General features: G+C 40.0%; 2 protein-coding genes and 1 long non-coding RNA gene across 4 annotated transcripts in view; 2 read left to right on the top strand and 1 right to left on the bottom strand.

Moving 5' to 3' along the window:
* The first annotated feature begins 230 nt into the window (after positions 1-230).
* On the top strand, positions 231-8,066 carry LOC107554366 (tripartite motif-containing protein 16-like). The gene is made up of 8 exons (XM_016236855.1): positions 231-292; positions 1,239-1,792; positions 2,012-2,037; positions 2,245-2,340; positions 2,421-2,669; positions 6,667-6,826; positions 6,967-7,014; positions 7,543-8,066. The coding sequence occupies exons 2-8, from the start codon at positions 1,243-1,245 to the stop codon at positions 8,064-8,066; spliced, it is 1,653 nt and encodes a 550-aa protein (XP_016092341.1). The 5' UTR covers positions 231-292; positions 1,239-1,242.
* Positions 8,067-15,430: 7,364 nt separating this feature from the next.
* On the top strand, positions 15,431-24,875 carry LOC107554382 (tripartite motif-containing protein 16-like). Of its 2 annotated transcripts, none has more exons than XM_016236875.1 (7): positions 15,431-15,521; positions 16,921-17,497; positions 17,708-17,803; positions 17,884-18,129; positions 22,158-22,317; positions 22,471-22,506; positions 24,148-24,875. In XM_016236875.1, the coding sequence occupies exons 2-7, from the start codon at positions 16,925-16,927 to the stop codon at positions 24,672-24,674; spliced, it is 1,638 nt and encodes a 545-aa protein (XP_016092361.1). In that variant the 5' UTR covers positions 15,431-15,521; positions 16,921-16,924; the 3' UTR covers positions 24,675-24,875. The 2 variants fall into 2 exon arrangements, with proteins under 2 accessions (XP_016092361.1, XP_016092360.1); XM_016236874.1 differs by lacking the exon at positions 15,431-15,521 and adding an exon at positions 15,974-16,031.
* LOC107554385 (uncharacterized) overlaps positions 21,215-27,512 on the bottom strand; it is a 22,466-nt gene continuing 16,168 nt past the window's right edge. The window contains exons 2-3 of the long non-coding RNA XR_001605050.1: positions 27,034-27,036; positions 21,215-21,324 (exon numbers count right to left, since the gene is read on the bottom strand). This is a non-coding gene — a long non-coding RNA (uncharacterized lncRNA). The remainder of the gene's footprint in view (positions 21,325-27,033; positions 27,037-27,512) is intronic.

The raw sequence follows: 27,512 nt of genomic DNA, 5'->3' as shown, positions 1-27,512 counted from the left end.
ATTAAGAAATGTCATAATATAATCCAAAAAGAAACATGATTAAAAAGAGTTCATAAAATGATTAAAAAGTTTAAAATGGATTGTTCAAATAATCCAAATGGAGAGTTAGTTTTCATTGTTTCTTGAGGATCTGTGATATATTAGTTAAACTAAGGTATGTTGGTGATTGATTAGTTTTGCCTGACGAGACACTAGGGGGAACTTTCGCGGGTTTTCTCAATCTGCATGAAGTTTCAGCAGAGAGAACACAGCTGGAGTTTTGTCTGGTATTAATATTTTCCCCCCTTTTCAGGTATGAGGGATAATGTTTGGTAAAAAGTATAAAATGGGTTAATGCATAATGTTTCACTTTTTATAGTGGCTATTTTAACTGTTTTATGTGTTTGAATGAGTTAACTGATGCACAGTAACTGGTAAGAGGGTGTGTAGCGACTCCATTTTGTTTACAGGAAAGCATCAGATGCACGTGGAAATTTTATGTTAACAAGTTAGACTTTGATGTTTAATGTGTAAATAAGTGTTTATTCTAAAATTAATTGTTTATTTGTGCCTGAAATCTGTTTATAATAGGAGGACAATGGAAATGATATTGGAAAAATAGACAGATACATACATGCGCGTGCACACACACACACACACACACTCACACACATATATATATATATATATATATATATGTTTGTGTGTGTATATACATTGAGAATTTTTTTTGTATGTATATATGAGAATTAAGTTATTGAATGAATAAAGAAAATGGTTTAAAATGTACATTACATATTTACAAGAGAGAAATGTTTTGATTATTTTAAGTGTACAAGTTAGTAGTTAACTATTTGTACAATTAGTAAATACAGTATTAAACTATAATAGTTCTGGACCCTTACAGAAAACGAGCAATGTTCTGAAAATGTGCTTTATTGGAATTTGTCTTATCAATCTGCATAAAGTTTCAGTAGATTTCAGTAGTTTTGTCTAGTACTTCTGTCAGAATTACGATGCAGTTATTACTGCACGTTTTAAGGCTGTTTTCCTGTTTCTCTGTAACTTGCATTTTTTTGAGTGTTTGTCTGAAACTGACATCTAGTAGACATTTCATGCTTTACAGACTCACAGGCACGCCAGTTTTACACACATCACTCAAACACAGAACCAGGAAACAGGAATCACATGACTTAAGGGAAAAAGAAAGCAAAAGTGTGACTGAGTTGTTGTGTGTTTGTGTCTCTGTATTTATGCAGTAAAATGGCAGAAGCCAGAATTTCTCAGGATAAGTTGACGTGTCCAGTGTGTCTGGATCTCCTGACGTATCCCGTGGCCATTCCCTGTGGACACAGTTACTGTAAGAGCTGTATTACAGTCTGCTGGGATCTGGAGGATCAGATGAGAGTCTACAGCTGCCCTCAGTGTAGACAGACCTTCAGTCCAAGACCTACTTTAGCTAGAAACACCATGCTGGATGATCTGGTGGAGAAACTGAAGGAGACCAAACTTACTGCTGACTGTTACGCTGGAGCTGGAGATGTGCAGTGTGACGTCTGTACTGGAAGAAAATACAAAGCCGTCAAGTCCTGTCTGGTGTGTCAGGAATCTTACTGTCAAACTCATTTTGAGCATCATGAGGAGTTTCATTCACGTAAGCCACACAAAGTGATTGATGCCACTGGACGACTGCAGGAGATGATCTGCCAGAAACATGAGAAACATCTAGAAATGTACTGTATTACTGACCAACAATGCATTTGTGAGCTGTGTACAATATATGAACATAAAAATCATGACACCGTCAAGTCCTGTCTGGTGTGTCAGGAATCTTACTGTCAAACTCATTTTGAGCATCATGAGGAGTTTCATTCACGTAAGCCACACAAAGTGATTGATGCCACTGGACGACTGCAGGAGATGATCTGCCAGAAACATGAGAAGCTCCTTGAGGTTTTCTGTCGCACTGATCAGAAATGTATATGCATGCTGTGTACGATTATTGAACATAAAAACCATGACACTGTATCAGCTGCAGCACAGAGGACAGAGAAACAGGTATTTAAAATTAGTGCTTACACTTGTAGTGTGAAACAAGTTTTAATCTTCATGTTAATTCATGTACAATAGTGGTAAACACTCAATCATCCTTTCTGGAGTTTACAGCCATTAGTTATCAGTTCGACTTTTACTGGATTCATCTGTTCACATGATTTAGTGACAGTAGTTTTCTGTGAGATTTACTATCATCTGTTTGTCCTGCAGAAGCAGCTGAAGGAGACGCAGAAGACGTTCCAGCAGAGAATCCAGCAGAGAGAGAAAGATCTTCAGCAGCTGAGAGAGGCTGTGGAGTCTCATAAGGTGAGTCTGGAGAAGAAGAGAAGTTTGTCTCAGTCTCAGTTCAGACTCACTGAAGCCTGAATCACTGTGTGTCCTAACAGCGCTCTGCACAGACAGCAGTGGAGGTCAGTGAGCAGAGGATCTTTACTAAGCTCAACTGCTCCATTGAGAGAAGCTGCTTTGAGCTGATGTGGCTCCTGATTCCTGATATCAGAGCTCAGGAAAAGGCCGCAGTGAGTCGAGCTGAAGGACGACTGGAGAGACTGGAGAAGAAGATCAATGATCTGAGGAGGAGAGACGCTGAGCTGGAGCAGCTTTCACACACACAGGATCACATCCAGTTCCTGCAGGTAACAGAGATCTAGAAGAACAGGATCATAGTGGACTTGAGCAGATCCTGCTGTGACAGAGACTCACAGAGAAACATTTCATGAGTGTCTTATTATATAATCATCAGTCTTTTTATTATAATAAATAATTAGTTAGACTCTCATCTGATCCTCTTCTTTTGAAAAGAGGCGCCACTTACAAATGGCTTTCAGCTCTGAAAATCTCTTAGGAATAATTTCTCTGAGCTCTTTCTTCTGGAAGATATATTTAGATGTCAAACACCACTAGCGTCACCAACAGTTCAAAACTTCACTAACTTTTCAACTTAAAAAAAAAATTGGAACAGGTGATCTTTAAAGCTGATAAAAATAATTGTATTTGCCTGCATGATTAATTTGACAATGAAGACCCCAAACATGAAGTGATGCTGTATATTAGCAATCAGTCCCACAAGGATTTCAGAATAAAATTCAAGGTGCTGCAAATAATTAGTTTTTAGCTGAAAATGTGTTCCTTGGTGATATTGTTACAGGCAGCGTAAAAACAGATAGTGGATCCAAGTGCAAGCTTTATTAAAGAGCTAAACAAGAACCAGCAATGTGTGAGTGCAACATAAATAGTACTCCTAATGGGAAACAGATGTGTCCATAATCAGTTCCTAGGCTGGGGTTTCTGGGAAATGGAGTCCGAGGTGAGTAGGTGAAGGTAAGGGATGGAGATTCCGCTAGAGGAGCTCATGGGCACTCTAGCTGGAGATCGTGACAGAGCCCTCCCCACTTAAGAAGCGGCTTCCAGGTGCTCCCCAAAGGGTCACAGAAGTCCAGGAGGGAGGCGGAACAGGGGGAGGGATGGAGGGCGAGGTCCCTGTGGAGTTGGAGGACCTGGTGACTGAGGCAGAGTTTGCTAAGCAGGTGGAGCCGAAGACCACCAGAGCAGAGCTGAGGACGAAAAGGGCAGAGCTGTTGGAGCTGAAGAGCACCAGGGCAGAGCTGAGGACCACCACAGCTGAGCAGATGAGACCGAAGATCCCCACTGTGGAGCTGATGACCACCAGGGTGGAGCTGATGGTGCTGAGGACTACTCTGCAGCTGTAACAGAACAGGCTGAGAGATCAGAGATGGCCTCCTTGGTCATAACAGGACAGGCAAAGACTTCAGAGATGGCCTACTTGGCCAGGACAGGACATACATGGAGTTCAGAGACGGCCTCCTTGGCTGGGACAGGACAGGCTGAGAGATCAGAAACGGTTTCCTTGGCCCGGGACATGTCACACAAAGACTTCAGAGATGGCCTCCTTGGCCGGGACAGGACAGGCAAAGACTTCAGAGACGGCCTCCTTGGCCGGGACAGGACAGGCGAAGACTTCAGTGACGGCCTCCTTGGCCCGGGACAGGACAGGCTGAGAGTTCAGGGATGGCCTCCTTGGGCATGACAGGACAGATGAAGACTTCAGAGACGGCCTCCTTGGCCCGGGACAGGACAGTCAAAGACTTCAGAGACGGCCTCCTTGGCTGGGACAGGACAGGCGAAGAGTTCAGAGACAGCCTCCTTGGCCCGGGACAGGACAGGCTGAGAGATCAGAGACGGCCTCCTTGGCCAGGACAGGACAAACTGAGAGTTAAGAAGTGGTAGCCACCACCCAGAGAGGAGCTGAGGTAGACTCCTTTGACTCAGGAGGAGCTGGAGCAGACTCATGAACTGAAGTGGACTCCGGACCAGACCCACAGACCGGAGTAGGTTCTGAAGCGGATTCGTGGACTGGAGCAGGCTCAGGAGGATGAGTAGAGCAGAGTGTAGCACAAACACACAGGATGGCCATTACAGGGATCACTGAGGATAGGGGAACAGTTTCTATGACAGCCAGGACTGTGGCAGGACATCCATGATGGCTGGAAGCTCTGGCATGTCGGCCATCTTGTGAAGAGACTCTGGAGGGGTGGCCATGACAGGATGAGGCTCTGGAATGGCGGCCATGTTATGAACTGGCTCAGGTGCAGGGACCACAGGACAGGAAGATACTAAAAACACTGGAGTGGCGAACATAATAACATGACATGGTGGTGATCTTGACGAGCCAAGCTCCGTGGCCACCAGAGCTTGGTGTGTCCTTTTCTGTTTAGGGGAAACATCATCCTCAACAGCCCCGCCAATGAAGGAGGAACCACATAACAGCAGGGCATAATCCAGAAACTGACAAACGTGACCCTCGAGGACCATCACGAGTGAGTATCTACTTCAATGGTTTATTTTGTCCATTTACAGAAAAAGTCAATGAGTGCAAAGTCCGGGAGATCAGAGAAATATGCAATTTCCAGAAAGTCTTGAATGTGGTCCTCGAGAAAATGCATTCCCTGACAGAGGCATGCTAACCTGATTGCTGGGTCCATGATTGGCCTGGAAACAATCAAATAGCTGCTGAATCCGGGTATGGCTGAGTCTTCTGTTACAGGCGGCATGACAATGGAGTTGGGATGGGGTGAGAAGGTGAAGGTAAGGGATGGAGTGCCCTCTATAGAAGCTCATGGGCACTCCTCCTGGAAATCGTGACAGACATAATGCAAGTCAGCGGCTGCATGTTTCTGACAATAAAATAAAGCAAATCAGAAAACGCAAAATGAAGTGGCACTGACATTATATTGAGGTCTTAACTATCTGTGAAACTATCTGTCTGTACAAGAAACCGAACATAATTTACAACATTGCTCTGAACATTGCTACCGGTAATCCAGACCCTCAGGCAACGTGGAAATCCAGAGTTGTTTTCAATGAACCGGTTCAGTTCACTAGTTTATTTATGTAAACACGCAATGACTTCATGTATACACAATTAGAATATTAAAGCACCCAATAATGTTGTGAAATGTGGATGTTTTACATGTCTAATGCATGTAAAGTGAATAAACTTGCCTTTTTACCTTTTTACTTAAACAATGAGAAACCATAAAAACACTTATTTCTTCCCTTCATTCAAGTGTTTGGTTCACACATGCACCAATCAGCGACTCATCGGTCTTTGGTCCGAGTCGCACTGTTCTCAGTTCAGTGACTGTTGGCGGAACTGAAGCGCTGAATAAGTTCACAGGTAATAATTTTGTGTTCCTTGATATACTTTCTTTATTCTCAAAGACAGGAAGCATCTGACTTGCATTTTCTGAATCACCAAGGTCCACGGTTTCAGCTAAAAATCTTTTTTACTGTTCTACTGAAAAAAAAGTTACCTACAACTAGGATGGCCTGAGGTGAGTAAAGTAACAAATTTTCTGTTTTTGGGTGAACTATGCCTTTAAGACATGCTCAGGTTCTGTTTGGTTTCAATGCGCTAAAGCATTGTTCAGTCAATACAGAATTGCAAAATTGCCAAATTTAATGCAAAATCAAACACTGCATTATTTGCGGCACCTTGCATTTTTGACTGAAATCCTGATGAGTCTGATTGCTAATATTCGGGGAAGTCGTGGCCTAATGGTTAGAGAGTCAGACTCGTAACCCAAAGGTTGTGATTTCAAGTCTTGGGTCCGGCAGGAGTTGTAGGTGGGGGGAGTAAATGTACAGCGCTCTCTTCCACCTTCAATACCACGACTAAGGTGTCCTTGAGCATAAATGGCTGCCCACTGCTCCAGGTGTGTGTGTGTGTTCACTGCTGTGTGTGTGCACTTAGGATGGGATAAATGCAGAGCATTAATTCCTAGTATGGGTAACCATACTTGGCCACATGTCATGTCACTTTCACTTTAATATACAGGGTCATGTTTGAGAAGTTGTGTGGATGATGATGTTTTATCATCCACACTATTTTCTAGAAAGTTCACATATAGTGTAAGTGGCTAATACTAGAACCTGTAGCCATGTGATATAATGAATATGCAAAGAATTAAGCTGATGCTGTGAAAGTGCTGGATTGAGGTGAGTTATTAATGATCAGTCAATTCAACAAGAGCCGCACAAATCTGATGTTCGTGCAAGTTATTGGGTGAAGTGTGGAGCTGATGAGTTTTATTTTTGTTTTTAACTCTGTAGAGTTTCCAGTCTCTCTCAGCACCTCCTAAATATACAGACGTAAATGACGATCCCTTCAGTTCTCTCTTCTCTTTTGATAACCTGAGAGAATCTGTCCATCAGCTGAGAGATAAACTGGAGGATTCCTGCAAAGAGGAGCTCAAGAAGATCTCAGACAGAGGTAAAGTCATGGAGATTCATCTGCTCTCAGAAACTAGTTCATCATCATCTCATATCATGGAGAACATCATATTAGAAATGTCTTAGGAATGGATGCAGGATCATGAGAATCACACTGTTCATGTCTGTTGATTTCCACAGTCACAGTCACCAACATTGTTCCCAGAACCAGGAACGACTTCATACAATGTAAGTCAGTAAGAAAACAAGCAGAAAAACTCACTGAGTGTGTTCATGTTCTTCCTGTAGAAGGTGAAAGAAGAGTTTTATAATTGATGATGTAAATGATGATTTGCTCAGGATATCTGGTCATCTGTACTGAGACACTGATGATACACTGAACATGAAGAGTTCAGCTACATGAAAAGATCAAACAGATTAATAACTCCTGATTCTCATATTAGAAATGTCTTAGGAATGGATGCAGGATCATGAGAATCACACTGTTCATGTCTGTTGATTTCCACAGTCACATTCACCAACATTGTTCTCTGGACCAGGAACGACTTCATACAATGTAAGTCAGTAAGAAAACAAGCAGAAAAACTCACTGAGTGTGTTCATGTTCTTCCTGTAGAAGCTGAAAGAAGAGTTTTATAATTGATGATTGATCTGTACTGAGACACTGATGATACACTGAACATGAAGAGTTCAGCTGCATGAAAAGATCAAACTGATTCATAATTCCTGATTCTGATGTGATTTTATCTCCATCAGATTCCCATCGGCTCACTCTGGATCTGAACACAGCATATAAACGGCTCTGTCTGTCTGAGAGCAACAGAGTGGTTACTGGCACTGACACAGTCCAGCCGTATCCTGATCATCCAGACAGATTTGATTATTGGTATCAGGTGTTGTGTAGAGAGAGTGTGTGTGGACACTGTTACTGGGAGCTGGAGTGGAGTGGGAATAATGGTGTGTATATATCAGTGTCATATAAGAGAATCAGCAGGAAGGGACGGAGTAATGATTGTTTGTTTGGATGTAATGATCAGTCCTGGAGTTTGGACTGCTGTCCTTCCGGTTACTCATTCACACACAATAACATGGTGACTGTTCTCCGTGTAAAGCCCATCAGCAGTAGAATAGGAGTGTATGTGGATCACAGTGCAGGAACTCTGTCCTTCTACAGCGTCTCTGACACAATGAGCCTCATCCACACAGTCCAGACCACATTCACTCATCCGCTCTATCCTGGGTTTGGTGTTTATAAAGAATCATCATTGAAACTGTATTGATGAATCATCCATGATATGTTATAGAGTCTCTTCTTTTCTCTTCATGACATAAATACTGCAGCTGAACTTCTGTCACTGAATTAACATGTCAGAATAAATGTGTGTAATAAATCCTTATGTTGACAGTAATATCAGTGTGTGTGAGTCCTGCTGAGTGACGATGTGTTTCTGTGGTTTTCTCAACTTCTGTTTGTGTTGATTGAAATCAGTCATTCAGTTTTTAATGTAGAGTCACATCAGTCATTTTCATTATTACTATCAAAATTACCTCTCATTTCAAATGATCACAGTCAATAAATGATTTTCATTATTTCATGTAGCTCCAACACTTTTCAGTGTTTTGTGTTCTTCTGCCTTCTGGTGTCACGAGTCGCTGATTTTATTGTCATTCATTTTTATTTGTGTGAGTTCCTTCTACAGCGTCTCTGACACAATGAGCCTCATCCACACAGTCCAGACCACATTCACTCATCCGCTCTATCCTGGGTTTGGTGTTTATAAAGAATCATCATTGAAACTGTGTTGATGAATCATGCATGATATGTTATAGAGTCTCTTCTTTTCTCTTCATGACATAAATACTGCAGCTGAACTTCTGTCACTGAATTAACATGTCAGAATAAATGTGTGTAATAAATCCTTATGTTGACAGTAATATCAGTGTGTGTGAGTCCTGCTGAGTGACGATGTGTTTCTGTGGTTTTCTCAGCTTCTGTTTGTGTTGATTGAAATCAGTCATTCAGTTTTTAATGTAGAGTCACATCAGTCATTTTCATTATTACTATCAAAATTACCTCTCATTTCAAATGATCACAGTCAATAAATGATTTTCATTATTCACCTCATGTAGCTCCAACACTTTTCAGTGTTTTCTGTTCTTCTGCCTTCTGGTGTCACGAGTCGCTGATTTTATTGTCATTCATTTTTATTTGTGTGAGTGTTCAGTAGATCAGTCGTTCAGTAGTTGCTTCACTGACTGGAGTGGCAGGTCATCTGACCTATCAGCAGTGCTGGTAGTAACTGATGACAAGTAATCTGGATTACATAATCAGATTAAAAAAATGAAGAACTTGTAATTAGAGTATATCACATTTTGAAATGCTCAAAGTTAATTTTGGATACACTTTATTTTAAAGCTGCAGTTCATAACGTTTTTTGGTTAAAAATGATCCAAAATAAATTTTTGAGCAAGTACATAACCAGCCATTGTTTAAAACTATCTCCTTACCTTAGCCCAATTCACAATGGTAAGCTTGTAATGTTTTCTAGTTTGAGTGGTAGTCACGAGTCGCTGATTTTATTGTCATTCATTTTTATTTGTGTGAGTGTGTTCAGGAGATCAGTCGTTCAGTAGTTGCTTCACTGACTGGAGTGGCAGGTCATCTGACCTATCAGCAGTGCTGGTAGTAACTGATGACAAGTAATCTGGATTACATAATCAGATTAAAAAAATGAAGAACTTGTAATTAGAGTATATCACATTTTGAAATGCTCAAAGTTAATTTTGGATACACTTTATTTTAAAGCTGCAGTTCATAACGTTTTTTGGTTAAAAATTATCCAAAATAAATTTTTGAGCAAGTACATAACCAGCCATTGTTTAAAACTATCTCCTTACCTTAGCCCAATTCACAATGGTAAGTTTGTAATGTTTTCTAGTTTGAGTGGTACTGGTAGGTTTTCACTGGAAATACAAGCATGCCGCCATTCGTCTTTGCATCATTACGTCAAGTCTGTAAACAGAAAGAAGAACATATTACTTGTGAGGATGCTGCAGGTGGCGGATTATTTATAGCCGTTTCTCACAGCAGCTAGAATAATTAATATAATTTTGATAGCGGACTGTAATCCACAAAGGATTATGTGTTAATGAAACGCATGTAAGTGACTGAAATTAGATTATATTCCTGTTTTAAATGTGCATCCCAGATACGTGGGATTACACAAGATTTGTATTTCCAAGAGAGTCAGTTCTAAGGAACAAAAATTTGCTTTTTGGGTAAAAAGAACAATTTCTTGATGAAATTATGAAATTTCAATATTAAATTTGAATGGTAAAGATTAGACTGTACAGAAATGTAAAACCTACAAGTAACGCTAATACACACTATTTACACGTAGTCACGCAATGCTGATGTTGTTAGCATTAACAATTTAAAATTGTTAATGAGAGATCAAAGTATAACAATAATAATAATGTGCACTGTTTGATGTGATATGAGCTAAGCGATCATTAGATTTAATCACCATTGGTAGCGTGATTAATTGTTTAATTGTTGATTAATGCACTCATCCGCTCTATCCTGGGTTTGGTGTTTATAAAGAATCATCATTGAAACTGTATTGATGAATCATCCATGATATGTTATAGAGTCTCTTCTTTTCTCTTCATGACATAAATACTGCAGCTGAACTTCTGTCACTGAATTAACATGTCAGAATAAATGTGTGTAATAAATCCTTATGTTGACAGTAATATCAGTGTGTGTGAGTCCTGCTGAGTGACGATGTGTTTCTGTGGTTTTCTCAACTTCTGTTTGTGTTGATTGAAATCAGTCATTCAGTTTTTAATGTAGAGTCACATCAGTCATTTTCATTATTACTATCAAAATTACCTCTCATTTCAAATGATCACAGTCAATAAATGATTTTCATTATTCACCTCATGTAGCTCCAACACTTTTCAGTGTTTTCTGTTCTTCTGCCTTCTGGTGTCACGAGTCGCTGATTTTATTGTCATTCATTTTTATTTGTGTGAGTGTGTTCAGGAGATCAGTCGTTCAGTAGTTGCTTCACTGACTGGAGTGGCAGGTCATCTGACCTATCAGCAGTGCTGGTAGTAACTGATGACAAGTAATCTGGATTACATAATCAGATTAAAAAAATGAAGAACTTGTAATTAGAGTATATCACATTTTGAAATGCTCAAAGTTAATTTTGGATACACTTTATTTTAAAGCTGCAGTTCATAACGTTTTTTGGTTAAAAATTATCCAAAATAAATTTTTGAGCAAGTACATAACCAGCCATTGTTTAAAACTATCTCCTTACCTTAGCCCAATTCACAATGGTAAGTTTGTAATGTTTTCTAGTTTGAGTGGTACTGGTAGGTTTTCACTGGAAATACAAGCATGCCGCCATTCGTCTTTGCATCATTACGTCAAGTCTGTAAACAGAAAGAAGAACATATTACTTGTGAGGATGCTGCAGGTGGCGGATTATTTATAGCCGTTTCTCACAGCAGCTAGAATAATTAATATAATTTTGATAGCGGACTGTAATCCACAAAGGATTATGTGTTAATGAAACGCATGTAAGTGACTGAAATTAGATTATATTCCTGTTTTAAATGTGCATCCCAGATACGTGGGATTACACAAGATTTGTATTTCCAAGAGAGTCAGTTCTAAGGAACAAAAATTTGCTTTTTGGGTAAAAAGAACAATTTCTTGATGAAATTATGAAATTTCAATATTAAATTTGAATGGTAAAGATTAGACTGTACAGAAATGTAAAACCTACAAGTAACGCTAATACACACTATTTACACGTAGTCACGCAATGCTGATGTTGTTAGCATTAACAATTTAAAATTGTTAATGAGAGATCAAAGTATAACAATAATAATAATGTGCACTGTTTGATGTGATATGAGCTAAGCGATCATTAGATTTAATCACCATTGGTAGCGTGATTAATTGTTTAATTGTTGATTAATGTTTTTTTTTTCTCAGTTGGTCAGAACTAAAGTGGCAGACTTGTTGCTTACTTGTTCAGATGACAATATCATGTGAAAATTATTTAAACCCTTACTTTTTTATGGATAACATGATTACAGAATTTCAACGGAGACCAGGACAACTAGATGAGCCCCGAAGACCTCGTCACCTAGACGGCCATTGGGACAAGACCACGGGAACGCTAATACACACTATTTACACGTAGTCACGCAATGCTGATGTTGTTAGCATTAACAATTTAAAATTGTTAATGAGAGATCAAAGTATAACAATAATAATAATGTGCACTGTTTGATGTGATATGAGCTAAGCGATCATTAGATTTAATCACCATTGGTAGCGTGATTAATTGTTTAATTGTTGATTAATGTTTTTTTTTTCTCAGTTGGTCAGAACTAAAGTGGCAGACTTGTTGCTTACTTGTTCAGATGACAATATCATGTGAAAATTATTTAAACCCTTACTTTTTTATGGATAACATGATTACAGAATTTCAACGGAGACCAGGACAACTAGATGAGCCCCGAAGACCTCGTCACCTAGACGGCCATTGGGACAAGACCACGGGAACCAGATGAGTCCTCTGCACAATCTGACTTTGTTGCAGCCTAGACTTAAACTGCTGGTTTCATCTGGCCAGAGGAGAACGGTATACTATTTCGACACACTATTTCCCTGTTTAATACTGTAAAGCTGCTTTGACACAATCAACATTATAAAAAGCACTATATAAAATAATGGTGACAGAAAGTTAAAAGAGGGACTCCAAATATCACAATTGAGGTATATAATGACACTGATCACAATATTACTCTGATGGGCCAGACTCTGACTGGTACAGTGCAGCTTGTCAATAATGTTTTCCATGCTAGTATGTTTGAGGTGCCAGCAAACCCTACCGCTGTTGGGGTATGCCACATCCAGGCTGCGGATAACGGTCACGTCAACACTAGGTGATGCACAGACTAGTCAACTAGTTGATTAGTCGGCTTTAATCCTCTGCCATGATGCTTTAAGCTTGATGTCGACTTGTCGCTGGTCCTATAGAGGTTGCAAAAGAATAAGAAATCTTTAAGTTCTCATTTATGCTCCAAACTGTTAAAATGATGAATAAATGCATACTCCAAATACATCTCCACAAGACGTGTGATTATACCACCTGAATGCTCGAAACTGAACAGGAAAATCCACGTTTTAAACAGCTTATTGTACAGGTAAGATAATCACCGTTCTAAACTAATGCACTGCTGCAGCTTGTGCATGACGCGCAGATTGCACACACCCAGAATCATTCAGTAGCGCAGAAATGTATTGTCAACACTGTTCTGTGATTTCTCAGTAATGTAGCTTAGAAAATGAAAAGTTCTAGCATATATTTCTTAGTAACTAAAACCCACAGCTTCACTCTTAGTAGAGAGATGCGGCCAGGTAGAATCAGTTCACACATGCAGTCGCTCTCTCTCTAATGCATTCATATAAATGTAATCTTTACTGTGCTACTTTATCTGTATCTGATTTAGAACGAGCAGAAATCAGTGAGAAATATAACTACCCGAAGACAAAAGAACTGATCTGCTATCTGAGCAGAATAGTCTCTGTAGAGGGAAGTAAAGTTAATCCCGCAGACACAGAAGCTGTCAGATCCCTGAAAGACAAACAACCAATGAATGTTGGTGAGCTGAGGAGAATTCTTGGTCTATTTACCTACTACAGGCAGTGCATTAAAGATTTCTCTCACCCTTAGTATGACCTGCTAAAAGGTACTCCAGAAGATAATGCTTACCTGAAAAATAGACCGAGACAGTCAAAGACAAAATGCACGAGAACTGGTGTTCTATAGAGTAAGCCCATAACCTGGATGAAACAACATCAGAGCACTCTTGAACAACTAATTAACTGTTTGCTCCAGCCCCCTGTATTAGCTTTCCCAGACTTTTCACAACCTTTTATACTGCATACAGATGTGTCAGCTAAAGGCTTATGTGCAGTATTATACCAGAAGCAAAATGAGAAACTTTGTGTGATTGCTTATGAGTAGTTGTCATCAGATGTAATAGGTGCAACCATTCTGGCTGTAGAAACTCAAGAAGCACCCAGCATCCCATGGTCAGTCTCGACCAACTGTTCATCTATTGAGACATATCCAGCAGTTCCGACAATAACTCCATTGTTTGTAAATTAAATCTAAGGGGCTCAAATGTATGACCATGAATCATGTCCTGTATATGAATGCAAAATGTCTGGTACAAAACCAAAAGTGAAACTCAAAACAGTCAGCCCAAAAACAAAATGCCTGTTTCACGAATGTGGAAAACTCGCCATCAAGGTGGGTATCCTCTGCCTAGCCACTTCCACCCGCACCCAGTTGGTCCTGCCGGAGAAATATAATGAAACCATCTTGCGAGAGCTTCACAATGGAATGGGCCATCAAGGTACAGATCGCACACTCTCACTCATCCGTGAACATTTCTTTTGGCTGTATATACAGGCAGACATTGAGAACTATGCTTGTTCTCTGTTAAAATGCTGGACAGTTACAAGAACTCTGGCACTACAAAATTGGTGTGAAACACAAAAGGGACTGAAAGACTCTTGTGTTGAAAGAGAATTGTAATGTCAAGACGACATTTATTTTTGTAGGGGAGTGTGTGATAGAATAAAATGGTAATTAAGAATGTCATAATATAATCCAAGAAGGAACATGATTAAAAGAGTTCATAAAATGGTTAAAATTGTTCGTTTAAATAATGCAAATGGAAAGTTAGTTTTCATGGTTTTGCTACTTTATCTGTATCTGATTTAGAACGAGCAGAAATCAGTGAGAAATATAACTACCCGAAGACAAAAGAACTGATCTGCTATCTGAGCAGAATAGTCTCTGTAGAGGGAAGTAAAGTTAATCCCGCAGACACAGAAGCTGTCAGATCCCTGAAAGACAAACAACCAATGAATGTTGGTGAGCTGAGGAGAATTCTTGGTCTATTTACCTACTACAGGCAGTGCATTAAAGATTTCTCTCACCCTTAGTATGACCTGCTAAAAGGTACTCCAGAAGATAATGCTTACCTGAAAAATAGACCGAGACAGTCAAAGACAAAATGCACGAGAACTGGTGTTCTATAGAGTAAGCCCATAACCTGGATGAAACAACATCAGAGCACTCTTGAACAACTAATTAACTGTTTGCTCCAGCCCCCTGTATTAGCTTTCCCAGACTTTTCACAACCTTTTATACTGCATACAGATGTGTCAGCTAAAGGCTTATGTGCAGTATTATACCAGAAGCAAAATGAGAAACTTTGTGTGATTGCTTATGAGTAGTTGTCATCAGATGTAATAGGTGCAACCATTCTGGCTGTAGAAACTCAAGAAGCACCCAGCATCCCATGGTCAGTCTCGACCAACTGTTCATCTATTGAGACATATCCAGCAGTTCCGACAATAACTCCATTGTTTGTAAATTAAATCTAAGGGGCTCAAATGTATGACCATGAATCATGTCCTGTATATGAATGCAAAATGTCTGGTACAAAACCAAAAGTGAAACTCAAAACAGTCAGCCCAAAAACAAAATGCCTGTTTCACGAATGTGGAAAACTCGCCATCAAGGTGGGTATCCTCTGCCTAGCCACTTCCACCCGCACCCAGTTGGTCCTGCCGGAGAAATATAATGAAACCATCTTGCGAGAGCTTCACAATGGAATGGGCCATCAAGGTACAGATCGCACACTCTCACTCATCCGTGAACATTTCTTTTGGCTGTATATACAGGCAGACATTGAGAACTATGCTTGTTCTCTGTTAAAATGCTGGACAGTTACAAGAACTCTGGCACTACAAAATTGGTGTGAAACACAAAAGGGACTGAAAGACTCTTGTGTTGAAAGAGAATTGTAATGTCAAGACGACATTTATTTTTGTAGGGGAGTGTGTGATAGAATAAAATGGTAATTAAGAATGTCATAATATAATCCAAGAAGGAACATGATTAAAAGAGTTCATAAAATGGTTAAAATTGTTCGTTTAAATAATGCAAATGGAAAGTTAGTTTTCATGGTTTCTTGTGGATCGGTGATGTATTAGTCAAACTAAGGTATGTTGGTGATTGATTAGTTTTGCCTGACGATACACTAGGGGAAACTTTCGCGGGTTTCTCTACATAAAGTTTCAGCAGAGAGAACACTGCTGGAGTTTCGTCTCAGATTAATATTTCCCCCCTTTTCAGGTATGAGGGATAATGCTTGGTAAAAAGTGTAAAATGGGTTAATGCATAATGTTTAACTTTTTTATAGTGGCTATTTTAACTGTTTTATGTGTTTGAATGAGTTAAAGCTTATGCTCAGTAAAGAGCATTGGTAAGAGGGAGTGTAGCGACTCCATTTTGTGTACAGGAAAGCACCAGATGCACGTGGAAAGTTTATGTTAACAAGTTAGACTTTGATGTTTAATGTGTAAATGAGTATTTATTCTAAAATGAATTGTTTATTTGTGCCTGAAATGTGTTTATAATGGGAGAACAATGAAAATGATATAGGAGAAGTAGATGTGAGATAGATATGTATATATTGAGAAATGTTTGAATATGTATATATGAGGAAATAAGTATTTGAAGAAAGAACAATAGTTTAAAAAATAAATTTTTATTTATAAGAGAGAATTTTGATTATTTCAAGTGTATCAGTTGATAGTTAACTATTTTTACAATTATTCTTGGTACAGTATGAAACTATAATAATTATGAACCCTTCTGAACACAGAGCAATGTTCTGAAAATGTGCTTTATTGCAATTTGTCTTATCAATCTGCAAAAAGTTTCAGTAGAGAGAACACCGCTGGAATTTAATGTCATATTAATTCCCCCTTTTCAGAGTATAATATAGTAATTATGTAGTAATTAGGATGCAGTATTACTGCACTTTTTAAGGCTGTTGTCCTTCTTCTCTGTAACTTTCATCTTTTGAGTGTTTGTCTGAGACTGACATCTAGTAGACATTTCATGCTTTACAGACTCACAGGCACGCCAGTTTTACACACATCACTCAAACACATAACTTCTTCTTTTTGACTTAAGGGAAAAAGTGTGATTGAAGTGTTGTGTGTTTGTTTTATTGCAGTAAAATGGCAGAAGCCAGAATTTCTCAGGATAAGTTGACGTGTTCAGTGTGTCTGGATCTCCTGAAGGATCCCGTGGCCATTCCCTGTGGACACAGTTACTGTAAGAGCTGTATTACAGGCTGCTGGGATCTGGAGGATCAGATGAGAGTCTACAGCTGCCCTCAGTGCAGACAAACCTTCAGTCCAAGACCTGCTTTAGAAAAAGACACCATTCAGGTTGAACTGGTGGAGAAATCGAAGGAGACCAAACTTACTGCTGACTGTGACGCTGGAGCTGGAGATGTGCAGTGTGACGTCTGTACTGGAAGAAATTACAAAGCCGTGAAGTCTTGCCTGATGTGTCAGGAATCTTACTGTCAACATCATTTTGACCGTCATGAGGAGTTTCATTCACGTAAACCACACAAAGTGATTGATGCCACTGGACGACTGCAGGAGATGATCTGCCAGAAACATGAGAAACATCTGGAGATGTACTGTATTACTGACCAACAATGTATTTGTGAGCTATGTACAAAATATGAACATAAAAACCATGACATTGTATCAGCTGCAGCACAGAGGACAGAGAATCAGGTATTTAAAACTAGGACTTACACTTGTAGTGTGAACCAAGCTTTAATCTTCATGTTAATTAATGTACAATAGTGTTAAACAATTAATCATCCTTTATGGAGTTTACAGCCTTTAGAGATCAGTTCGACTTTTACTGGATTCATCTGTTCACATGATGATTTAGTGCCAGTAGTTTTTTGAAATATTTACTATCATCTGTTTGTCCTGCAGAAGCAGCTGAAGGAGACACATGAGACATTCCAGCAGGGTACCCAGCAGGGAGAGAAAGATCTTCAGCAGCTGAGAGAGGCTGTGGAGTCCCATAAGGTGAGTTTGGAGAAGAAGAGAAGTTTGTCTCAGTCTCAGTTCAGACTCACTGAAGCCTGAATCACTGTGTGTCCTAACAGCGCTCTACACAGACAGCAGTGGAGGACAGTGAGAGGATCTTTACTGAGATCAAATTCTCCATTGAGAGAAGGTGCTTTAAGCTGATACGGCTCCTGATTCCTGATATCAGAGATCAAGAAAAGGCTGCAGTGAGTCGAGCTGAAGAACAACTGGAGCGACTGGAGCAGGAGATCAATGATCTGAGGAGGAGAGACGCTGAGTTGGAGCAGCTTTCACACACACAGGATCACATCCAGTTCCTGCAGGTAACAGAGATCTAGAAGAACAGGATCATAGTTGACTTGAGACAGATCCTGCTGTGACAGGAAACTCACAGAGAAACATTTCATGAGTGTCTTATTTTATAATCATCAGACTCTCATCTGATCAACTTCTTTTGAAAGAGGCGCTACTAGGCCCGGCTCCAGAATCAAATCACTGAGGGTGCTTCTTAAATTAGTGAGGGTGCAATAATATATATATATATATATATATACATATATATATTGTGGTGGGAGGAGCAAACGACAGACACAGTGGGTGTGGCGTCAGGCCTTGGAGAGGCTTTTATTAACAGAAAGTAACATAAAAATGTCCAAAGTAGGGAATAAAGTGTCCAAAGGAAAAAAGTGTTCAAAATAAACAGGGGATCTGGTGTCCTCGTTGTGCCGCGGGACGACAGTTCGTGAAGGTGGGGCAGTGCTCGGGAAGGAAGGGTCCAGGTAAGGGGCGCGAGTGGCGGCAGCTTCTTCCAGTGGTTTCATCCTTCTCTTTGCCCACGGCGCTCGAACGGACTAGACGGCCCAGCATCCTGGCCCGACAGCCGTGTAACGGGTGCGGTTCTCGTCCGGACCACGGGTCCGGCAGCTCATGGCTCTGGCGGCGTGGGAGTCCCTCTACGCACCCTTCCTGGACCCACCAGGACACCAGCGTGCATGCATGGGGAAGAGACCGGTCTCTCGAGGAGAGGCGCTTGGCATTTAACAGCGACGGTGACGAGGCTCCATTCACTTCAGGTGTGCCTCATCACATGGCGCCAGACCTGGCTGATTCTGCGCCCCTCCTCTCTCACACACCCACTCCTGTCGGGAGCCTGGTGAAGGGCGGCGATTAAGGGACGGGGTGATGAGGATAAATAGGGGGGAGGCAGCCGACTCGCCACAATATGTATATATATATATATATATATATATATATATACATTAGTAGCGTCCGTCTGTTGCTATGGCACAAAGAGCGCTCCATATAATCACTAAAAATTGTCACTTATCTTAGTTCATTGCGACCTTACAAAGATACATTATAATCAATGAAGTTCTCTACGCTGCACAACGAATCTCTTATTTACATCGCATCTACACTTTGTTATAATGAGATGGTTCGTGCTGAACACAATACCTGAAAAAAAAATCTCAGGCGATTTCAGTGGTCAGTGAATTCTAACTTAAATGCCTCTGATTAAAAAAAAACAAGAGATATGTCCGTAATTGGCTACATTGCTCAACGCTGCAAAAACACGTTGAAATAGAAACCAATCTCCAGAGCGCAAACCATGGCGCGCTGGCAAACGGCAAATCTGCAATGAAGTGCCATTAATACAGCTTTAAGTGAGGGTGCTATTGATTTCGTTTGAAGGTGCTTAGCACTGAGGCTGAGCAGGCGAAGCCGAAGACCACAGCTGTGCAGCTGAGGACCAAAAGGACGGAGCTGGTGGGGCTGAAGAGCACCAGGGCAGAGCTGAGGACCACCACAGCTGAGGAGATGGGACCGAAGATCCCCACGGTGGAGCTGATGGTGCTGAGGACCACTCTGCAGCCGTAACAGGACAAGCAGACAGTTCAGAGATGGCATCTTTGACTGTGACAGGACAGACGAAAAACACAGAGATGGTCTCCTTGTCCGGGACAGGACAGGCGAAAAACACAGAGATGGCCTCCTTGTCCGGGAAAGGACAGGTGAAGAGCTCAGAGATGGCCTCCCTGTCCGGGACAGGACAGGTGAAGAGCTCAGAGATGGCCAACTTGTCCGTAACAAGATTGGCTGAGAGATCAGAGATGGCCTCCTTGGCCGGGACAGGACAGGCGGAGAGTTCAGAAGTGGGCGCCACCACCCAAAGAGGAGCTGACGTAGACGCCTTCGACTCAGGAGGAGCTGGAGCAGACTCATGGACTGCAGCGGGCTTCGTACTAGACCCACAGCAGGTTCTGAAGCGGATTGGTGGACTGGAGCAGGCTAAGGAGGAGTAATAGAGCAGTTTGTAGCCCAAACACACAGGATGGTCATTAAGGGGAGCACTGAGGATAGGGGAACAGCCTCTATGACAGTCAGTACTGAGGCCCTTGTAGTGCCAGCTGCTCTGGCCGAATCTAGCAGTGGCTCAGCCAAACTGGAAATCAGCCCCAAATGTCTTTGGTCATGAGGGCTGAAGACTGCGGCGGGACATCCATGACAGCTGTATGAGGCTCTGGATTTGTAGCCATGTTGTGAACTGGGACCACAAGAGAGGAAGGTGCATAATTGCTGGACATTGTGGGGGTCTTGATGCAGCAGCTTGGTGTGTCCTGCCCCCCCCCCAACCCCCCTAAAAAAATGTTTAGGGGAAACATACTCCTCGACAGCCCCAACAGTGAGGGATCCAGAAACTGAAAAAGCGACCCTCGAGAGGACCATCTCGAATGAGTATCGACTTCAGTGATTCATTAAGTCCATTTACAGAAAAAGTAAATGAGTGCAAAGTCCGGGAGATCAGATAGATATGCAATGTCCAGAAAGTCTTGAATGTGGTCTTTCGAGGGAATGCATTCCCTGACGGAGACAAATTAACCTGATTGCTGGGTCCATGATTGGCCTGGAAACACTAAAAAGGCCACTGGATCCGGGAATGGCTGAGTCTTCTGTTACGGGCGGCGTGACAATGGAGTAAGGATGGGGTGAGAAGGTGAAAGTAAGGGATGGAGTGCCCTCTAGAGGAGCTCATGGGCACTCCACCTGGAAATCGTGACAGATATAATGCAAGTCAGCGGCTGCATGTTTTTGACAATAAAAATAAAGCAAATCAGGAAACACAAAATGAAGTGGCTCCTGACAATATATTGAGGTCTTATGAAGCAAAACGATCGGTCTGTACAAGAAATTGAATTTTTTTTTACAACATTATTACTGGTAATCCAAACACCCAGGCAATGTGGAAATCCAATTCGGTCTTATGAAGCAAAACGATCGGTCTGTACAAGAAATTGAATTTTTTTTACAACATTATTACTGGTAATCCAAACACCCAGGCAATGTGGAAATCCAATTCTTTCAGACAGTTGTTTTCAGTGAACCGGTTAAATTCACTAGTTCATCTTTTTGCATAAACAATGAGAAACCATAAAAACATTACTTTACTTCCCTTCATTCAAGTGTTTGGTTCACGCATGCGCATATCAGCGACTCATCGGGCTTTGGTCCGAGTCTAACTGTTTCCTCAGTTCAGTGACTGTTGGAGGAACTGAAGCACTGAATGAGTTCACAGGTTATTAATTTTGTGTTCCTTGAATTTATTTATTTTTCATTCTCAAAGATGGAAATCTGCTGACTTGCATTTTATGAATCGCCAAGGACCACGGTTTCAGCTTAAAATCTTCTTTACTGTTCTACTGAAAAATGTCACCTATATCTTGGATGGCCTGAGGGTGAGTAAATTAACAGAAAATGTTAATTTTTGGGTAAACTATGCCTTTAAGACAGGTCCACGGTCAGGTCCTGTTTGGTTTCAAGGCGCTGAAGCAATTTTCAGTCACTCCAGGATTTCACGATCGCAGAATTTAATGCAAAATCAAGCACTGCATTATTTGCGGCACCTTGCATTTTTGTCTGAAATCCTGATGAGACTGATTGCTAATATACAGCCTCATGTTTGGGAAGTTTCAGTGTCACTAACTGCTGTAAAGTTATAAATAATGATAAATTTAATCATAGCTTTTGAGCTGATTTTTTTTAGCAAATCTACTCAACCCTACAATAAGATTCCATTAATGTTCTTGAGCTGTTAGATGGACATTTATGTTCTTAGCAGATGTTTTATCATCCAAACTATTTCCTAGAAAGTTTACATAATTAAGTGGCAAATACTAGAATCTGTAGCTCTGTGATATAATGAATATGAGAAGAATGAAGTATATGCTGTGAAAGTGCTGGATTAAGGTGAGTTGTGATCAGTCAAGTCAAGAAGAGCCATACAAGTCTGATGTTCCTGCAGGTTATTGGGTGAAGTGTGGAGCTGATGTATTTTTATTTCTGTTTTCTGTAGAGTTTCCAGTCTATGTCAGCACCTTCTGAATCAACAGATGTAAATGATGATCCCTTCAGTTCTCTCTTCTCTTTTGATGCTCTGAGAGAATCTGTCCGTCAGATGAGACAAAAATTGGAGGATTTCTGCAAAGAGGAGCTCAAGAAGATCTCAGACAGAGGTAAAGTCCTGGAGATTCATCTGCTCTCAGAAACGAGTCCATCATCATCTCATATCAGGGAGAACATCATATTAGAAATGTCTTAGGAATGGATGCATGATAATTTTTCCTTGACATGAGAATCACACTGTTCATGTCTGTTTATTTCCACAGTCACACTCACTAGGACCAGGAACAACATCCTACAATGTAAGTCAGTAAAAAACAAGCAGAAAACTCATTGAGTGTGTTAATGTTCTTCAGAAGCTGAAAGAAGAGTTTTATAACTGATTAATTAAATGATGATTTGCACAGGATATCTGGTCATCTGTACTGAGACACTGATGCAGGGCTCCAGACAAAAAAATCAAGCAAGGAGCCATTGGCTCCTATAAGAAACAAAATTAGGCGCCAAATTAATTTTTTAGGTGCCACAGACTAAACATGTTTTATTTATTTATTTTTTAACACTTTAACATTTCAGTCGTACTGTCGTGTGTTTATGTCTTATCTTTTCTTGTCTTTATCAGCATTTTAATCCATCTTGTAGATGTCCTGGGAACTAAGGTACACTTAAAGTGGGAACTAAATGTCTTTTTCAACTTGAGAACTACAGTCGCAGAGAATTGTTTATTACACAGAATCTGTGCCAATATCATGGATCATAACTATGTCAGCATCGCTTGGCCACTAAGTGTAGTTTGGACTCCTTCTCAATGCATTCTATATCCAGTATGTTGTCATATGTCATGTAGTCGGTTTTCTTCATTAGTAACATGCAATTTTATAGAAGGTGTTAAACTTTATCTTTAGCTCCTTGCATTCTTTCTTATCATCTAATCAACAGGTTAAGTAAAACTACGAATATGCAATAGTGCATTAAATTTAGGAAAATGCTCCTCTTTTTAGTTATTTTTCTAGCTGCTAATGAGCTTACAGACGCTGAATGGTTATTTGTTGTGTACAAGCTTTGCATGTTTTCTGCATTTTGAAACACTGAATGAGCGATTACATGAGACATTTTTGTAAGTTGTACTGTCTTATAGAAATGCCTTATAAATTAGCCTACCTTTTGATGTTCATTCATGTTAATCTCCTACTACAGTAGTAAAGAGAAATATATGATGGGTTCACTTGCCGCTTGAACTGAGGCGCTAAAGAGATCGCTCATGCCATATTAAAGAGTGCCAGCACTGTATTTATTGTTTGAATTTCGTTATAAATTTGAAGGAACTGCGTTTTGCAAGTGTGTCGTCAAATTTTTAAGTCTTAACCTCAGCAAAAACAAATTAATATTTTTGGTCACAAATGCAACCGTTTTAGTCACAGTCTGGAGCCCTGTTGTGATACACTGACCATGAAGAGTATTTGTTGTGTACAAGCTTTGCATGTTTTCTGCATTTTGAAACACTGAATGAGCGATTACATGAGACATTTTTGTAAGTTGTACTGTCTTATAGAAATGCCTTATAAATTAGCCTACCTTTTGATGTTCATTCATGTTAATCTCCTACTACAGTAGTAAAGAGAAATATATGATGGGTTCACTTGCCGCTTGAACTGAGGCGCTAAAGAGATCGCTCATACCATATTAAAGAGTGCCAGCACTGTATTTATTGTTTGAATTTCGTTATAAATTTGAAGGAACTGCGTTTTGCAAGTGTGTCGTCAAATTTTAAATTTAAAGTCTTAACCTCAGCAAAAACAAATTAATATTTTTGGTCACAAATGCAACCGTTTTAGTCACAGTCTGGAGCCCTGTTGTGATACACTGACCATGAAGATTTCAGCTACATGCAAAGATCAAACTGATTCATAATTCCTGATTCTGATGTGTTTTATCTCCATCAGATTCCCATCAGTTCACTCTGGATCCGAACACACCACATAAAAGTCTCCGTCTGTCTGAGAGCAACAGAGTGGTTACTGGCACTAAAACAGATCACTCGTATCCTGATCATCCAGACAGATTTGATTTTTGGCATCAGGTGTTGTGTAGCGAGAGTGTGTGTGGACGCTGTTACTGGGAGCTAGAGTGGAGAGAAGGTGAACATGGTGTGCGTATATCAGTGTCATATAAGAGCATCAGCAGGAAGGGACAGAGTAAGGCGTATTTGTTTGGATGTAATGATCAGTCCTGGAGTTTGCACTGCAATCCCCCCAGATACTTATTCAGACACAATAACAAGGTGACTGATCTCCCTGTAGAGTCCATCAGCAGTAGAATAGGAGTGTATGTGGATCACAGCGCAGGAACTCTGTCCTTCTACAGCGTCTCTGACACAATGAGCCTCATCCACACAGTCCAGACCACATTCACTCAGCCGCTCTATCCTGGGTTTTTGGTTTCTAGGGGATCAAGAGTGGAACTGTGTTAATGAATCAGAATAGAACTGATGAGGGATTCTACCCATAATACTTTGAGCTGCATGATAAATCAGTAACAGAGATGTTATAGAGTCTCTTTTTCTCTTCATGATATTAGCACTGCAGCTGAACTTCTCTCAGTGAAATAACATGTCAGAATAAATGTGTGTAATAAATCCTCATATAGACAGTAAGATCAAATGTGTTTCTGTACTTTTATGTGTATCAGTGAAATTACTTTTCAATTCAAATGTCCAAAGTCAATAAATAATTTTCATTATTCACATTCTATAGCTCTGGCGCTCTTCAGCGTTTTGTGTTCTTCTGTGTTCCAGTGACAAAAGTCAGTGTTTTTTGTCGCACGTCCTGATTTTACTGAGTTAGATGTGTTCCTAGGTCAACATATTTTGTTGACCCTGAAACAACATTTTAATCCAAAAATAAAGTCTTGACCATATCCGTACACCTAAACCTAACCTTAACCATGAGTTATACCTAAAATCAGAGGAAATGATAGATGAATGACACTGACGTACAAGCACCAAACACTGATTGTAAGCCTAAACTTCACAAAAAATATAAACTGATTATTCAAATCTGATTGGTTAATCACAATGTTGTTCCAGGGTCAACAAGATGTTGATCCAGGAACATGTTGCACTTGGTTCTGCGTTTTTTGTCATGCATTTAATTGTTAACCATGGAATTCATCTGTATTTGTGTCAGTGTGTTTTCTGCTCACCTGTTCATCTTAATGTTCAGGTTTTGGAAGATTTTGTCATTTTCTTCCTGAATCTGAAGGGAGAATCCAGCATCCTCTAATAGCACTGATCTAAAGGTTTATTTCAAGTTCTTTACAATGCCAGTGGGTTAATATTAGCTACAGGTGGTTGGTGTTTTAGTTTCTGAGGGCTGTGTGGCACTTTTTATTCAGTGAGCGAAGGTGCGTTTGATTAAGGGGTAATACAGATAAAAGGATCAATCCAGATGTAATACGGATAAACAAATGATAAAGCGTGGCTTATTGAATATCAGGTCCCTTTCTACGAAAGCACTTTTGTAAATGATATGATCACTGATCATAACCTAGATGTGCTCTGTTTGACAGAAACCTGGCTAAAACCTGATGATTACATTATTTTAAACAGGTCTACCCACCAAGATTACTGTTATAAACATGAGCCGCGTCCAAAAGGTAAAGGGGGATGTGTTGCTACAATTTATAACAATATTTTCAGTATTTCTCAGAGGGCGGGTTTCAAGTATAACTCGTTTGAAGTAATGGTGCTTCATATAACATTATCCAAAGAAACAAGTGTTAATGATAAATCCCCTGTGATGTTTGTACTGGCTACTGTATATAGGCCACCAGGGCACCATACAGACTTTATTAAAGAAGTTGCTGGTTTTATATCCGAGTTAGTGCTGGCTGCAGATAAAGTTTTAATTGTCTGTGGTTTTAATATCCATGTTGATAATGAAAAAGATGCATTGTGGGATCAGCATTTATAGACATTCTGAACTCTATTGGGGTTAGACAGCACGTGTCAGGACCTACTCATTGCCGAAATCATACTCTAGATTTAATACCGTCACATGGAATTGATGTCGATGGTGTTGAAATTATGCAGCTAAGCGATGATATCTCAGATCATTATTTAGTCTTGTGCAAACTTCATTTAGCTAAAACTGTAAATTCTACTCCTTGTTACAAGTATGCTAGAACCATCACTTCTACCACAAAAGACTGCTTTGTAAGTAATCTTCCTGATTTATCTAAATTCCTTAGCTTATCCAATACCTCCGAACAACTTGATGATGTAAGAGAAACTATGGACTCTTTCTTTTCTAGCATTTTAGATACGTTTGCTCCTTTACGCTTAAGGAAGATTAAGGAAAACAGTCTGACACCATGGTATAATGAGCACACTCACACCCTAAAGAGAGCAGCCCGGAAAATGGAGTGCAGCTGGAGGCAAACAAAACTAGAGGAATTTCATATTGCTTGGCGGGAAAGTACCCTATCCTACAGAAAAGCATTAAAAACTGCTAGATCTGATTACTTTTCGTCTCTTTTAGAAGAAAACAAACATAATCCCAGGTATTTATTCAATACAGTGGCTAACTTAACGAAAAAAATAAAGCATCAACAGGTGTTGACATTTCCCAACAGCACAGCAGTAATGACTTTATGAACTATTTTACTTCCAAGATCGATACTTTTAGAGATAAAATTGTATCCATGCTACAGTAAGCATCAGATAGTGTGCTATAGATCCCCTGAGGAACAATTCCTCACATTCTCTACTATAGGAGAAGAAGAATTGTATAAACTTGTTAAATCATCTAAAACAACAACATGTTTGTCACACCCTATTCCATCTAAGCTCCTAAAAGAAGTGCTTCCAGAAGTCATAGATCCTCTTCTGACTATTATTAACTTGTCATTGTCATTAGGATATGTCCTCAAAACCTTAAAACTGGCTGTTATTAAGCCTCTCATCAAAAAAACACAACTTGACCCCAAAGATCTAGTTAATTACAGACCGATCTCGAATCTCCCTTTTCTGTCCAAGATACTAGAAAAGGTAGTATCCTCACAATTATATTCCTCCTTAGAGAAAAATGGTATCTGTGAGGATTTCCAGTCAGGATTTAGACCTTGTCATAATACTGAGACTGCTCTCATTAGAGTTACAAATGACCTGCTCTTATCATCTGATCGTGGTTGTATCTCTCTATTAGTGCTATTGGATCTTAGTGCTGCATTCGACAACATTCTTTTGAATAGACTAGAAAACTTTGTTGGCATTAATGGAAGTGCATTAGCATGGTTCAAATCGTACTTA

Source organism: Sinocyclocheilus grahami, unplaced genomic scaffold (assembly GCF_001515645.1).
Source record: "Sinocyclocheilus grahami isolate Dianchi unplaced genomic scaffold, SAMN03320097.WGS_v1.1 scaffold499.1, whole genome shotgun sequence".
Taxonomy (NCBI): Eukaryota; Metazoa; Chordata; class Actinopteri; order Cypriniformes; family Cyprinidae; genus Sinocyclocheilus; species Sinocyclocheilus grahami.
The sequence above is the reverse complement of the archived record's forward strand: the minus strand, read 5'-3'. Positions and strand labels throughout refer to the sequence as shown.

Bases quoted from the DNA above. Each gene is read 5' to 3' on its own strand.
- LOC107554382 (XM_016236875.1), top strand. From the start codon at position 16,925: ATGGCAGAAGCCAGAATTTCTCAGGATAAGTTGACGTGTTCAGTGTGT. The intron at 17,804-17,883 runs GTGAGTTTGGAG...GTGTCCTAACAG, and splicing joins AGGCTGTGGAGTCCCATAAG to CGCTCTACACAGACAGCAGT. The intron at 22,507-24,147 runs GTAAGTCAGTAA...TATCTCCATCAG, and splicing joins CAGGAACAACATCCTACAAT to ATTCCCATCAGTTCACTCTG.
- LOC107554366 (XM_016236855.1), top strand. From the start codon at position 1,243: ATGGCAGAAGCCAGAATTTCTCAGGATAAGTTGACGTGTCCAGTGTGT. The intron at 1,793-2,011 runs GTCTGGTGTGTC...ACACTGTATCAG, and splicing joins TCATGACACCGTCAAGTCCT to CTGCAGCACAGAGGACAGAG. The intron at 7,015-7,542 runs GTAAGTCAGTAA...TATCTCCATCAG, and splicing joins CAGGAACGACTTCATACAAT to ATTCCCATCGGCTCACTCTG.